Source organism: Ambystoma mexicanum, chromosome 9, assembly GCF_040938575.1.
Source record: "Ambystoma mexicanum isolate Mex_15411 chromosome 9, UKY_AmexF1_1, whole genome shotgun sequence".
Classification (NCBI taxonomy): domain Eukaryota; kingdom Metazoa; phylum Chordata; class Amphibia; order Caudata; family Ambystomatidae; genus Ambystoma; species Ambystoma mexicanum.
The window spans coordinates 119,691,242-119,705,782 of NC_090931.1; the positions used below are offsets into that span (position 1 = coordinate 119,691,242).

The 14,541-nt window shown below is 45.4% G+C and overlaps 1 protein-coding gene across 1 annotated transcript; it reads right to left on the reverse strand.

Annotated features, from left to right (window-relative positions):
• Positions 1 to 11,935: 11,935 nt before the first annotated feature.
• On the reverse strand, positions 11,936 to 14,059 carry LOC138487273 (neurofilament heavy polypeptide-like). Its single transcript, XM_069613893.1, has one exon. It carries the CDS (start codon positions 14,057 to 14,059, stop codon positions 11,936 to 11,938), a length of 2,124 nt encoding a protein of 707 aa, XP_069469994.1.
• Between the last annotated feature and the right edge of the window lie 482 nt (positions 14,060 to 14,541).

A 14,541-nucleotide genomic window follows, 5' to 3' on the forward strand; every position in this document is an offset into this window, starting at 1 on the left:
TAACTTGGTGAGGCGTTTGGGTGCCTTAGCAACATCCTCAGCCTGACCTGAAAAAACGATTTATCCACCACAGTTATGCTGGCCCCAGTGTCCCTAATGGCAGGAGTCTCCTGACCATTCACCTGGACACTATCCTTATAATACTCTTTAGTATTATCGGGGATAGAATTATAGACATCTAAATTCTGTTGTTCCCACAACCCCAGAGATACTAAAGAAACGCTGGCTGAGACTCCAATGGGTTCGTCAGCTAGCAGTAGAAAGATTCCACTTGCCATTTGGACTTCCTCCTCTGGAGCGAAGGCTAAGGAGACAAGCTGGACCCCTGATGGTTTACCCTTACATCTGGGATCTCCTTTCACGTGGTCAGTCGAGCCACAAACAAAGCATTTACCAAATGCTTTCTGGAATGATGGCTTGTTCTGCCCTCCTTCCGGTTTGGCACCAGAAGGCATACTATTCTGCTGTGGTTTTCCCGGTGGCTTACCCTTCTGGTTTTGTTTGGGGCCCTCTTTGGAATGTGAGCTATTAGAATTCTCTTTTGAGTCTTTTTTAGGCTGTTTTCCCTCATCCTTTTTCTAAGTTGCCCCAGAATCCTTATGAGTAGCCCTGTTGGCAACCCACAAGTCAGCAGCCTTAGCTAGCTCCCTGGAATCCAATTCCTTCGAATCAGCCAAGTGCTGTCTGAGCTCAGGAGAACAGGCATCATAAATAGACTCCAACATAAAAAGATTCCTCATACCTTCATAAGTGTTCACTTTGTAACCCTTAATCCATCCCTCTAAGTTTTTCAACCCTTCACTCACCCAGGTAGCCCAAGGGGTACCATCATGCTTTTTGAGGGTTCTAAACCTCTTAAGATACTGGGAAGGGGTCTTCCCGAATCTAGCTATTAAAGCTAGTTTCACACTTTCGTAATCCGTCTTATCCGCCTCCCCCAACTCCATTACCACATCAGTCGCAACAGGAGGGAGCCTAGAGAACAACCAGGGAAGCAAAGCATTCCCGGTGATGTCCTGGAGCCCATGATTGTATTCAAACAGTTTCAACCAATCCAACACATCCAATCTCGGTTCATACATACCCACTAATTCCTTCGGCATCCGGGGTCTTTTGGGACTGGAGCTCCTAGAGGAACCAGAGGAGAGAGAAGCATTTTCCATAGACAACTTTTTCATCTCTAACTCGTGATTAAGTTCTATTTCCCTGAGTCTTAACTCAGCTTGCTTCTGCTCAGCCTGGGCATTCATCCGTCTGAACTCGAGCTCTTGGTTTCGTTCAGATTGAGCCAAGAACCGTTTGTATTCTAGTTCGAGCTTCATTTTTTCAAGTTCAAAATAAGCAGGGTTACTTGTGGGACCTGGTATGGGCCCCGTAGGCACAGCTGGTAAGGCGGGTAGAGGAGCAGGTGAGACAGTTTCGTTAGCCTCGCCGTCCTCGTCAGCCTCTTCATCGCTATCATCAGAATTACGATTCAGATCAACACCATCACTGTTATCTACAGTCGCTGGAGAGATTGGTTCCTCTGAACCAGTACCCAGACTTTGGTTCGCCAGCAATCTCTCGATTAGTTCTAACTTCTTGCCTCTTACAGAAAGATTCTCTTGCCTACAGAGAGCTCGCAAACTCTCAGTATTTTCACCTGACAAAGACTCTTGACTGTAAGTTTCCATCGTAGACATGTTTTTGAAAGTTGCTTTTTATGCAAAGTTTTGTGGTTTAGTTATCCTACAGTGTCGAAAAGCACTCCAAACTGTATACGCGAAACAAATCCCACCACTGTACTCCAGTGTTAGGCGGAAACCTGTGCAGTTCCCTCTGGGACCACTGCAAAAGATTTAGGACTACAGGCGTTTGGCGGTGAACCCACTTGGTAGCAGATAGCACAGAGATTCACTTGGTAGCTGTGGCTGAGCAGTCAGACCTCTCTCAAGAAAAGTTGAGCAGGATGTGAAGTATACAAAATAGGGCAATTCTTCACAGCAAGACAAGCAAACACGCAACAAGGCTTAGTGTAAAGATATTAAGGCATTTATTTATAAAAGAACATCTATGAAAAACACTAAGGCAAATCACGGCAAACAAATCAAACACAGTTACTCTACGAAGTAGAAAACGATCAATCCCCCTAGCAATATTTCGACAACTCTAGGTTCTACCGGTATCACTTATTTTCAGATAGAGGTGTATACCTCAACCTAGATGACACTCGAACATTAGTTAGGACGGGAGAGAAAAAGATAGGCAGGTCATGAAATCAACACAGTTCAATCCTTCGCAGATAAAATGCAAGGCAGGAAGACAAGAATCACAATAGATCATAAAGTTCAGAGGCCAGGCCCACTCGGAGAGAGGCAAGGCGCGATGTCCCAAAAAGTCTCTAGAGGAGATGCATTCAAGTCTTTGTAGCAAATTGTTATCGGCAGGTTGAACCAGTTCAGAACTATAAATGAGAAAAGCTTGGAGGCGACCCAACGGAAAGGAGAGGATTAAGACACCTCGCTCAATCCGATCGAAAGGGAAGCCAGGCGGACACGGTACCTTATTGTTGAGAGCAGCTCCGGCGGGGGCAGATGTTCCTGGTGGTGGATGCACGTCGGGTCTTTGCCAAGAGTAGAGAGGTTCTCGTCGTCGAAGAAAAAGGATGTACGGTGCACCACCAGGGAAGAGACCAGCCGTGGAGTGCTCCGTCACAAGGCACCACCTTTTGGTCGCGGTACAGGGGTAGTGGCTATCCGGTTGCTGGGGTGCTCTGCACGGGCAATTCAACCACTGCGTCCTGAGGCGAATAAAAAGCAAAGGGGGCTGGTTGTTCCCACCAGCCAGGCGAAGAGACTCTCCGGCAGGGAGATCTCCTCTGTCGTCGGGAAGTGGTGAGTCGGTTCCGCAGGGCTCCACCGGAGGTGTCGTCGTGCAGGTCGGCTCAGCGTTACCTTCGTCGGATTCTTAGGTCCTGTGGCGACTTCTGAAGATCCAGTCCCAAAAGCCCTGCTTTTATGCAGAAAACCCCCATTCATTCAGCCTAGCTGTCAATCAACACATGCTAAGTGGTGAGCGGGAATGCTCACCACTTGGGCCAATCACTCCAGAGTGCGACCTGAGTTGGCAAGGCATCTCGGTCCAGGGTACCTAAATCCCCTCCCACACCCCTGAGGTAACCCAGACAGAATGGCACCACTTTGGAGGGTCTCTGTACAGAGGCCCGCCAAAAGTGGAACAAAGGGCTCAACCTTTGGTTTAGGAGTTACAGAGACGAACACAGACGCCATTTAAAAAAACTGAGTTCTGGCAGAAAATACCATCCGATAAACTTATTTAGGATAAGTAGACCAGTGGTATGTTGGAAGTTAACGAGAAAAAGCATCAATCTCCAACAATGGGACGAATCCCATAGGGTTATGCTCGGGGTCGAACATAACAAGTAGTTTCCACTGCCACCAGCCAAAACTCGACGATGGGGGACGGGACAGTGCCCCCTCGAGTAACAGGTCTAGGAGTAATTGAATTACCCCTACTAGTACGTCCACAATAAGATGGTTTGTACTAGTCCTGTTAGTAAATTTAGGTCTAGTAAAGCCAATGGTGACTTTACATGCCCGGGGAGACAGTAGTCAGTCCCCGGGTATGGAGTCTATGGTGGGGGTCCGCTAGGACGCCCCAGTGTTACGGCACATAGGGTGCGGTGTAACACACATAGAAAAACATCTGAGACCCTATGGAGTAGAAGACCCCATAGCCCATCGAACACATTGACATCTCAAAGGAATTACACACACATACATGTCCAAGAGTGGGAGAAAAGAGTCTCACTCTTGGCAGGATGGAAAAAAACAAACTCCAGAAATCCAGCAAAGCTGCTGGGGGACTCACTAGGTTAGGAAATTCAGCCTAAACAGAGAATTCTCCCTAACAAACGAATATTATCTAACGCTGGTTCCCGCCCTTTTGTTACCTTACTCAGTATACACACTCATAATGTTGCAACAAAAGAGAGGGTTGGAGGGGTGCGGGGAGAGAGGGGGGAGAGAGAGATGGAGAGGAGTAGGGAGAATGAGAGAGAGGGGTGGGGAGAGAGAGAAAGGAGATTAGAGATATGATATGATGACATGATATTTTATTTATATAGCGCTCCTACACAGGTGTTTGAGAGCGCGACAAGGCAAGGAAGGGGAACAGGGGAGAAAGAAACAACGATCTTACTAGGCCCAGTGACATTGACAACGTGCAAGTGCATGGGAAGAGATGCTTCCCAAGAGAGAGAGAGAGGGAGATAGAGAGAGAGGAGAAGAAGGGAAGACGAAGGGAGAGAGAGGGGAAGACAGAGGAGGGGCGGGATAGAGAGAGTGTGATGGAGAGAGGAAGGAGAAGAGAGAATGAGAGACACCGAGAGATGGGCGAGAGAAGAGAGGGAAGATAGAGAGTGTAATGTGTTAGAGAGAGAGAGAGAGAAGAAGAGAGGGTGTGTGTGAGAGAGAGAGGGATAGAGAGAGAGAGAGAGAGAGAGAGAGAGAGAGAGAGAGAGAGAGAGAGAGAGAGGAGAGAGTGTGAGAGTGTGTGTGTGTGTGTGTGTGTGTGTGTGTGTGTGTGTGTGTGTGTGTGTGTGTGTGTGTGTTTAAAACATGTGCCCTGTTCACAGGAATAATACTGATGTACCCGCCTACTCTACAAACCCGGAAGCCCATGTTTGCCCCCATCCTCTGGTCCTTCAGGGCTTCGCGGAGAACTGCAAATGATCCATCAGGTTGTCTTCTCCTCTCTCCTGGCTGCTTCCCACTTCACTATCTCTGCTCTTCCTCCCGCACCTACTCTACTCTTACCCATCAGTGCTTTGACGCAGCTGCCTGGCTGCATGATTGATACACAGCATAGCAGTCCAGTGACCTACTCCTCTCCTGCTTCCTCTACCACTCTCGTCACCTACCTTTTCCACCTCAGCGCCGTGGGGCAGCTTCAAGGCACTCACGGTGGTTCACAGTCTTATGAGGTGGATTTGTTAATTATGGAAATTCAACTTTTGGGCCGCTGGGGGGTTTCCTTTCTTTTTAAACAGGGAGGTTAGGGTGACAGGACGACACCCTCAAAGCACCCTCACTGATTCTCTCCTAACTTCTTCCTGTAATGGCTTTTACTGTTTTTCCATATTTATTTATGTATTTATATATTTATGTATTTATTTATTTATTTATTTTTTTATTTTTTATTTTTATTTTTTTTGCTTTATTTGCTTTATTTGGTTCCTCGTGACCCAAGATAAAGTGTTCATTTAAAAAGTGCACCCACAATAAATGTGCATATGAAAACATACGCCACCGCCTAAACAGTGCCTAAACAAAATGACCCTCCCCGCCACCCCCTCGGGAATGCTGGATCACATAATGCCTTGCTTGGCAAGAAGCAGAATCGTGTCACATGTGGGAATCCTATTTAAACGGGGCGTGCACAGAAACCCACGCCACTACACCGCCAGGACTGTAGGTGGTCCCTTTCCGCATCCCGATCTGGCCCCAAGGGTTGTGTGCATTGGCATGTTAGAGGCTCAAGGCCGAGCACAAATGGCACATGGAAATAACGATTTTGCCCCTGGCGAGTTTCTCTGCTGCATTCGAAAATAGTCTTTGCCATGGCAACGGGCACGGCACGTAGCACATACGAGGCCAGGCGTCTGATGTTGAGATTCCTTTAGTGATGTCTTATCCACGCCTCTGTACTTAAGTACACGTGTGTGAGCACAAACTAGTGCATTCATTGTGAAGGCAAAATACGTGCCTTTCAGCATGGCGCAACGCTCACTATGTGGCTGCAGGCATGCACGGTCCTGGACTGCATGGAGTTAATTAACTATCATTAAAAGCCTCAGACGTTTGCTCTGATTATCACAGATGTTTAATGGAATGTGGATTTAGTGGATGTTTAATTGAATGATAAATGTGATACAGCCTCTTACCCTTCACGAGAGGGATTTTCTGAGATACATGTCAACAATATAATGTGCCTTATTGAGCGAAGGAGCGGTCGTTACCGCAGGATAATGACCCGCCACCAAGTTATGGCCTGAGGCGTTATTATCCAAAGCGATAATGACTCCTGAGGTGTATTTTATTTTGCATTTATTTCAGCACACAAAGCCCTGAGGCATCTGGGCGCTAGTTTCAGAAAGTGCTTGGTACAGTTCATAGAGAACACGTGAACCTGGATTATGATTACAGCATACAGGTGGGTGGTACTAGCATACTTTAACATGCTTCACCTCATGGTACGGGGACTACATCAGGCATGTAGCCAGCAAAGCAGAAAAATAGGTGTGATTATACAGACTGGCAAAGCATCACCTCATGGTACGGGGGCTACACCCGACATGTAGCTAGCAAAGAAGAAAAATAGGTGTGAGTATACAGACTGACAAAGCATCACCTCATGGTACGGGGGCTACACCCGACATGTAGCTAGCAAAGAAGAAAAATAGGTGTGAGTATACAGACTGCAAATAGGTGTGAGTATACAGACTGACAAAGCATCACCTCATGGTACGGGGGCTACACCCGACATGTAGCTAGCAAAGAAGAAAAATAGGTGTGAGTATACAGACTGGCAAAGCATCACCTCATGGTACGGGGGCTACACCCGGCATGTAGCCAGCAAAGAAGAAAAATAGGTGTGAGTATACAGACTGGCAAAGCATCACCTCATGGTACGGGGGCTACACCAGGCATGTAGCTAGCAAAGAAGAAAAATAGGTGTGAGTATACAGACTGACAAAGCATCACCTCATGGTACGGGGGCTACACCCGACATGTAGCTAGCAAAGAAGAAAAATAGGTGTGAGTATACAGACTGCAAATAGGTGTGAGTATACAGACTGACAAAGCATCACCTCATGGTAGGGGGGCTACACCCGGCATGTAGCCAGCAAAGAAGAAAAATAGGTGTGAGTATACAGACTGGCAAAGCATCAACTCATGGTACAGGGGTCTACATCAGGCATGCAGACAGCATAACAAACAAAATTGGTATGAGTATACAGACTACCAGAGCCTCACCTTATGGTACGGGGGCTACATCAGCCATGCACACAGCGTGAAATACAAAAATTGGGGTGCGTATGCAGACTGGCAAAGCCTTGCCTCATGGTTTGGGGGGCTACATCAGGCATGGAGGCAAACTTAACAGCATGGTAAAAAGAGTCAGAGTAGGTTAGCCTTACGGCCAGGTGATGCTGGGGTGTGTGGCCTAGCATCCAGGTAACATCAAGGTTTAAGTGTCAAGTTGGTTCAAGTGATCAGGCCAACCTTAAGGTAAGGTAACAACAACGTGGACACAGTGGGTCCCATTGTGGAGCAAGTATCAAGGTAGGCAGGCCGTATGGCATATACAAATATAGGGTTGCCAGTCAATTCGTCGAAAAAAATTGGTCGACCAGACAAATGGTCGAAGCAAATTGGTCGAAAACAATTTCGTCGAAATTTTTTTTCTTCTATTTTAACCCTTTATTTATTTATTTTGTGGGGGGGTTCCCCCCCCAACCCCCCTTTTTGCCTTAAAAAACCTTGTGTGAATCGTGCATACCTTGGTAGTGCAGGTGCTGGAGTATGGGAAGGTAAGGCACAGTTAACACAGCAGAGGAGGCCGTGGGTCAAAGGAGGGCAGCATAAAGGCTACAGGAAGACCCTTGATAGGCCGCTTATAATGAACGCTATACTTAAACGAGATCTGGAAGGGGGACGGCACACAGTGTGGTGATACCTCTGCAGATAGGATGGCAGTGCAAGAGCCAATTGTGGGACATGAGTCTGCTGGAGGAGCAGGTGGCGAGGTTGGGGCAGGCTGTGGGCACGCATTTCAGGATGTACAGCAACATGGCTGTATTACGACGGGACAGGGTTGGGAGCTCAAAAAGGACACAAGGTGTCCTTAGGGGCATTAGACAGAGTGATGACCGTATGTGGAAGGGCCACAAAAATCATTAGTGAGGTGTTGCAACTCTAGTGCCATGAAGGTTGAGTGCGGAAAAGACACAATAGGCTGCGGGAGTGCAAGAGTGATGTGAAGGGGAAATTGAGTGCATAATATGAAGCAATAGTTACTTTTGGTTACCAAAACTCAGGCCTTGCACAGCAATTGCAGTGTGATCCGAAACTACAAAAAACATGTGTGAAATAGATGCATATTTTGTTAGTAGCAGTCGCCAGGGGGCTGCAGGCTCACAGGACCCGCCATGATAGGCCAAGTCAGGCATATAGGTGAGCATTAGTGAATATCCTTCCTGAAAGGTCAGCTCCACCTCCTGGCTTCGGGGCTTGAGGACCATTTTGGGTGTTAATGAGCAATGGGAAGGCACATCAGTGCTAGGTGCCTAGAGGGCTGGATGTTTTGGTGTCGGCCATCTTACTGTATCCCTTCACTATAAGCAGGCATGTTGTTAGTGCTGCAGGGGGGGTCCAGGCCGACTTGCTTTCCGGGGCAGGGTGCTGCAAAGTGGGCCAAGACAGGCATGGAGGTGAGCCTTAGCAAAGAGCATTTGTGAAAGATCGGCTCCACCTCCTGGCTCCGGGGCTCGAAGACCATTTTTGGTGTTAATGGCCAATGGGAAGGTACATCAGTTCTAGGTGGCTGCAGGGCTGCTAGGCCCAAATCAAGGCTAGCTGTTTCAGCGTCAGACATCTTACTGTGTCCCTCCACTATAAGCAGGCATGTTGGTACTGCTGCAAAGGGGTCCAGGACAAACTGCTCTCCAGAGCCTGTAAGCCTATAGGGCTATAAGGCTATTAGCATGTAGTGGTAACATCAATGCATGTTTTGGAGTTTTGATGGTGAAGTAATTTAATACTGGGTTCAGTAAATTGGCAACTAAGTTAGTACATTACATGTGGCTTTATTTCATAACAATATAATAACATTGTTTTCATAAATTAAGCATTTTAATTGCAAACTTGGTTCAACTGAAATGGTTATAACATGAACATGCATTTGGTGTTGTGTAAAAGTAAACAGTTCCTCTTTGAGAAAGTGAACGCATTTTCCCATGTTTTAGCTTTCTTTTTCGTCTGTTACATAAGTTGTTACTGTTTCCCTGTCTGCTTTTGAATACATTCAGAGCACAGTCAATACCAGTAGTTATTGACTGCAATCTAAATATTCTGATTGGCTAAGAGGAGGTCACTAAAGATTTCCATGTGCTAATGTAGCCTTATAGACTGAGGGAGGGGCCATTATCGTAGGAATAATGATCAACCACCAGGTTATGGCTCGAGGCGAACCCAAGGGCCATAACTTGGGGAAGGGTCATTATACCAAGCGATAAAGACACCTCGTGAGGTCTATAAGGCTCTTAGCACATGAAGGTAATAGCAATACATGTTTTGGAGTTTTTGCTCTTATATAAAAATGGTGTTTTAACAGTAAGTAAAGTAAACAAACAGTTAGGACATCAAATGTGATTTATTTTGTAGTATTTAAATAACATTCTTCATAAGTTAAGCATTTTAATTGCAACTTGGTTGAACTGGAACAGGCTTAACCTGAGAAACCATTAGGTGTCATTTAAAAGTAAATAGTTTATACAAAAAATTATTTTCCGATGTTTTAACTTTCTGTTTCTTGTGTTAAATAGGATGTTGCAGCAACAACAAAAAAGCTCCTGCCAGAGAGGAAGTGTCTCGGTGAAACAAAATCATGCCTAAAATAAATGTATTGTTGTTTCCCTGTCTGCTTCTGAAGACTGAAGGTTCAGAATGCAGTCAATATCAGTAATTACTGACTGCACTCTGAGCATTCTGATTGGCTGAGAGGAGATCAATAGCGATTTATTTGTGCTAATAGTAAACAAGCACCCTTGTGCCCGTCCACCTTCCCCTGCCATCTGCAATTGGATCAAATGGGCTAGTGCTTCTGCTGCAGCCCTCGCCCTCGACTGAGGGACATAGTGGGAAGGAGAGTGTTGAGAGAAGGGAATAATGGTGTGGGGAGGACAGTTCACCATTACCAGCATAATTTTACAAAAAGTCTAAATGGCACTCAGAGGACCAACTATTTTTGCACTTACATGAACTGTGTGTCCCAACATGTAATTTTCATCAATTGCACTATGAAATGAAAATAGAGTGTTAAAGCAAGCTAGATCACCTTAAGAAGTTTTCTTTTCACTTTGTAGTGTAAAAAGTGTAACTGCTTCCCCGAAGCTATGTTTGCGGCGGGCATTTAGAATAGATTCCTATGGAATCAGACTACTTTTAGCAGATGCTAAAAACAGGTGGATTTCAAAGGCATCCATTGGTTTTATGCCAGGCCTCAAATTACAGGCTCTTTGAAAGAGGAGAGTAGGGGTCATACGACACATACATTCCACTCCTAATAACATCTAGTCACAAATCGATTTATTTTGCGCTCACGTTTACTTCCACAATATTTTTGAATGCTTGGATTACTTAACAGTAGTACGGCTCTAACCCCTGCTGTTGCGTCGGAACATGGCCTTTAATGGACCGCCAGTCTGGAAGCCTAAGCGAAATGAGGGCTCGGGCCGTGAAAGGCCATATCGGCTCCCCACAGCGGGTGAAAGCCATTCGCTCACAGGGGTTTATCCAGGGTGCTAATGTTTTTTTTTTTCCCCTTGGTATACAGGCGTTGCTTGCGCAGCCAATCTTGCGATGAAAAGAAAAAAAAATTAAAGAAAGAAGGCCACTGCCGTTGCCATAGGGAAAAGGGGCCAAGTCGCTTTTCCATGTCTATGGTAGCAGCTGGGAAAAAGGAAGAGGGCCAGGACCGGAGCACAAACCTCGGGTTCAACAGTTAATTGGGGAGGAAGGGAAGGGATGGGGAAGGGGTAAGAATTGTTTTGGGGTAGTTTAGGTCGTGAAGCAACAGGAAGAGTCTCCCTGATTCCTCCCCACATTAAAATAAAAAATAGAAATGCTGTAGCGGGTGGAGAATGTGTATGTTCACCCGCTGTTCCAGCCACCTGATTGGCTAAGCACTCTTCCCTAGATATGAATGTTGATTAATTATAGTTTCTATTTCTCCACATCACAGCACTGTACACCCACCTCACCCACACTGGGTCACAGACTGCTCTGACCCAATTGATATTTCACAGGTTTAATATTGTTAAGTTGGGAACTTTTGTACCCAGTGTGGGCAGAGGAAAACATTTAATGAGTTATTCAGGGATTGCTGTTGGGGCAACCAATTGTCTTCATGACAGTAATTAATGGTACAAGGAAGAGGAAAGCAGGGGTAATGTTTTACACGGATGCTGCATCCTTATAGAACTCTATCAAGCTCATTCTGGTGAGCCAGATGTCAACACAGGTAAGGAGTACCATCAATAGTGAAAGTGCACCATTGTGCTTGTTACCCGTGATTGCGATCTAGGTCTGCATATGGTAGAGAGCAATCAGGGATTCACCACAGTGGTGTGGTAAAAGAAACAAGAACCTGACTTTCCAGCTGTTTAATACCACCAGGCGTTTAAATACCAAGAGCCTTGGCATTCCTTCTCTAGGCATAACTGGCAAGAACTATGTTTGTGTTTGGGTTTGGGTTTGTTAGGGCGCCTAACAGTGGGCCTCCCATTCTGTCACCATCATTCACTCCTGCTGCATTGACATGTTGTGCCTGATGAGCTTCCTAACCTGATCTCTTCCACCTGCCCACCCCTGCTCAATCCTTCTTCCTTCAGCTGCTTGCTCCTTCCCCCAGTTATGGCTGTGCACCTTATCTCATCTGCTAAGCCTGTCGTGCTAATGCATTGTACTTCACACAGACCTCCCTTGATAGACTGTTTAGGTGCATCACTGACGCTATCATAGACCTATTCTCCCTATCTGTTCATGCGTAAATCCTACAGTTATTGTGAATCTTCAAAAATATCAAGCCTCCATCCATTAGTGTCTATTAATATGCAATGCTCTATCAACTTACTTAGGTGCTACTAGCCAATTTAAAGCGTTACTGTGTGTTGTTTGTTACTAGTGTAGTTAAAGCTGCATTGTGTCTTGTTTGCTTCTGGCCTATTTAAGCTGTGTTGTTTCTTGGTTGCTTCTGGCCTATTTAAGCTGTGTTGTTTCGTGTTTGCTTCTGGCCTATTTAAGCTGTGTTGTGACTTGGTTGCTTCTGGACTTTTTAAGCTGTGTTTTTTCTTGGCTGCTCCTGGCCTTTTTAAGCTGTGTTGTTTCTTGCTTGCTCCTGGCCTTTTTAAGCTGTGTTGTTTCTTGTTTGCTTCCAGCCTATTTAAGCTGTGTTGTTTCTTGGTTGCTTCTGGCCTTTTTAAGCTGTGTTGTTTCTTGGCTGCTCCTGGCATTTTTAAGCTGTGTTGTTTCTTGGTTGCTTCCGGCCTATTTAAGCTGTGTTGTTTCTTGGTTGCTTCTGGACTTTTTAAGCTGTGTTGTTTCTTGGTTGCTTCTGGCCTATTTAAGCTCTGTTGTTTCTTGGTTGCTTCTGGCCTATTTAAGCTCTGTTGTTTCTTGGTTGCTTCTGGCCTATTTAAGCTGTGTTGTTTCTTGGTTGCTTCTGGCCTATTTAAGCTCTGTTGTTTCTTGGTTGCTTCTGGCCTATTTAAGCTCTGTTGTTTCTTGGTTGCTTCTGGCCTATTTAAGCTCTGTTGTTTCTTGGTTGCTTCTCGCCTATTTATGCTGTGTTGTTTCTTGGTTGCTCCTGGCCTTTTTAAGCTGTGTTGTTTCTTGTTTGCTTCTGGCCTATTTAAACTGTGTTGTGTCTTGGTTGCTTCTGGACTTTTTAAGCTGTGTTGTTTCTTGATTTCTCCTGGCCTTTTTAAGCTGTGTTGTTTCTTGTTTGCTTCCAGCCTATTTAAGCTGTGTTGTTTCTTGGTTGCTTCCGGCCTATTTAAGCTGTGTTGTTTCTTGGTTGCTCTTGGCCTTTTTAAGCTGTGTTGTTTCTTGTTTGCTTCTGGCCTATTTAAGCTGTGTTGTTTCTTGGTTGCTTCTGGACTATTTAAGCTGTGTTGTTTCTTGGCTTCTCCTGGCCTTTTTAAGCTTTGTTGTTTCTTGGTTGCTCCTGGCCTTTTTAAGCTGTGTTGTTTCTTGGTTGCTTCTGGACTTTTTAAGCTGTATTGTTTCTTGGCTGTTTCTGGCCTTTTAAAGCTGTGTTGTTTCTTGGTTGCTCCTGGCCTTTTTAAGCTGTGTTGTTTCTTGGTTGCTTCTGGCCTATTTAAGCTGTGTTGTTTCTTGGTTGCCTCTGGCCTTTTTAAGCTGTGTTGTTTCCTGGCTGCTCCTGGCCTTTTTAAGCTGTGTTGTTTCTTGGTTGCTCCTGGCCTTTTTAAGCTGTGTTGTTTCTTGTTTGCTTCCAGACTATTTAAGCTGTGTTGTTTCTTGGTTGCTTCTGGCCTTTTTAAACTGTGTTGTTTCTTGGCTGCTCCTGGCATTTTTAAGCTGTGTTGTTTCTTGGTTGCTTCCGGCCTATTTAAGCTGTGTTGTTTCTTGGTTGCCATTGGCCTTTTTAAGCTGTGTTGTTTCTTGTTTGCTTCTGGCCTATTTAAGCTGTGTTGTTTCTTGGTTGCTTCTGGCCTTTTTAAGCTGTGTTGTTTCTGGGCTGTTCCAGGCATTTTTAAGCTCTGTTGTTTCGTGGTTGCTTCTGGCCTATTTAAGCTGTGTTGTTTCTTGGTTGCTCTTGGCCTTTTTAAGCTGTGTTGTTTCTTGTTTGCTTCTGGCCTATTTAAGCTGTGTTGTTTCTTGGTTGCTTCTGGACTTTTTAAGCTTTGTTGTTTCTTGGCTGCCCCTGGCTTTTTTAAGCTGTGTTGTTTCTTGGTTGCTTCCGGCCTATTTAAGCTGTGTTGTTTCTTGGTTGCTTCTGGCCTTTTTAAGCTGTGTTGTTTCTTGGCTGCTCCTGGCATTTTTAAGCTATGTTGTTTCTTGGATGCTTCCGGCTTATTTAAGCTGTGTTGTTTCTTGGTTGCTTCTGGCCTTTTTAAGCTGTGTTGTTTCTTGGCTGCTCCTGGCATTTTTAAGCTGTGTTGTTTCTTGGTTGCTTCTGGCCTATTTAAGCTGTGTTGTTTCTTGGTTGCTTCTGGCCTTTTTAAGCTGTGCTGTTTCTTGGCTGCTCTTGGCATTTTTAAGCTGTGTTGTTTCTTGGTTGCTTCCGGCCCACTGATTGATCTCTAAGGCTACCATCATGAACCTCAAGTAACTCTCCATTCCCCAGCCCCATTTCCCCTCACCTCACTGTGCATCTACCAATATTAATACTTCTCCATACCACTCTCTCGTCTTCTCCCACAGGGTCTCCAACCACATTTATGTTCTGTCCCTTACCTCCACATGCCTCTCTTTTTCGTTTCTCCCATCCTCCTATGCCCTACAAACAAATCCATTGTATTCCTCTGTCTCTAACATCCCACTACAACCCTATCTGTCCTGCCTTCATTCTCTCTACCACCTCTCCACCTACTGCTTCATCCACAAATTGCCCTTCTGACTCTTTTGGGGTCTGTGGAATTCATAATCCATCTGTAATACAACTTCGCTCTCCACCAGATATGTTCACTGCCATCAGCCCAAAGTCTACGTGTTGGCTGTCTTCAAAACCTGGATT

Excerpts from the sequence above, each read along its gene's own strand:
- LOC138487273 (XM_069613893.1), bottom strand. The coding sequence starts at position 14,059 with ATGCCAAGAGCAGCCAAGAAACAGCACAGCTTAAAAAGGCCAGAAGCA.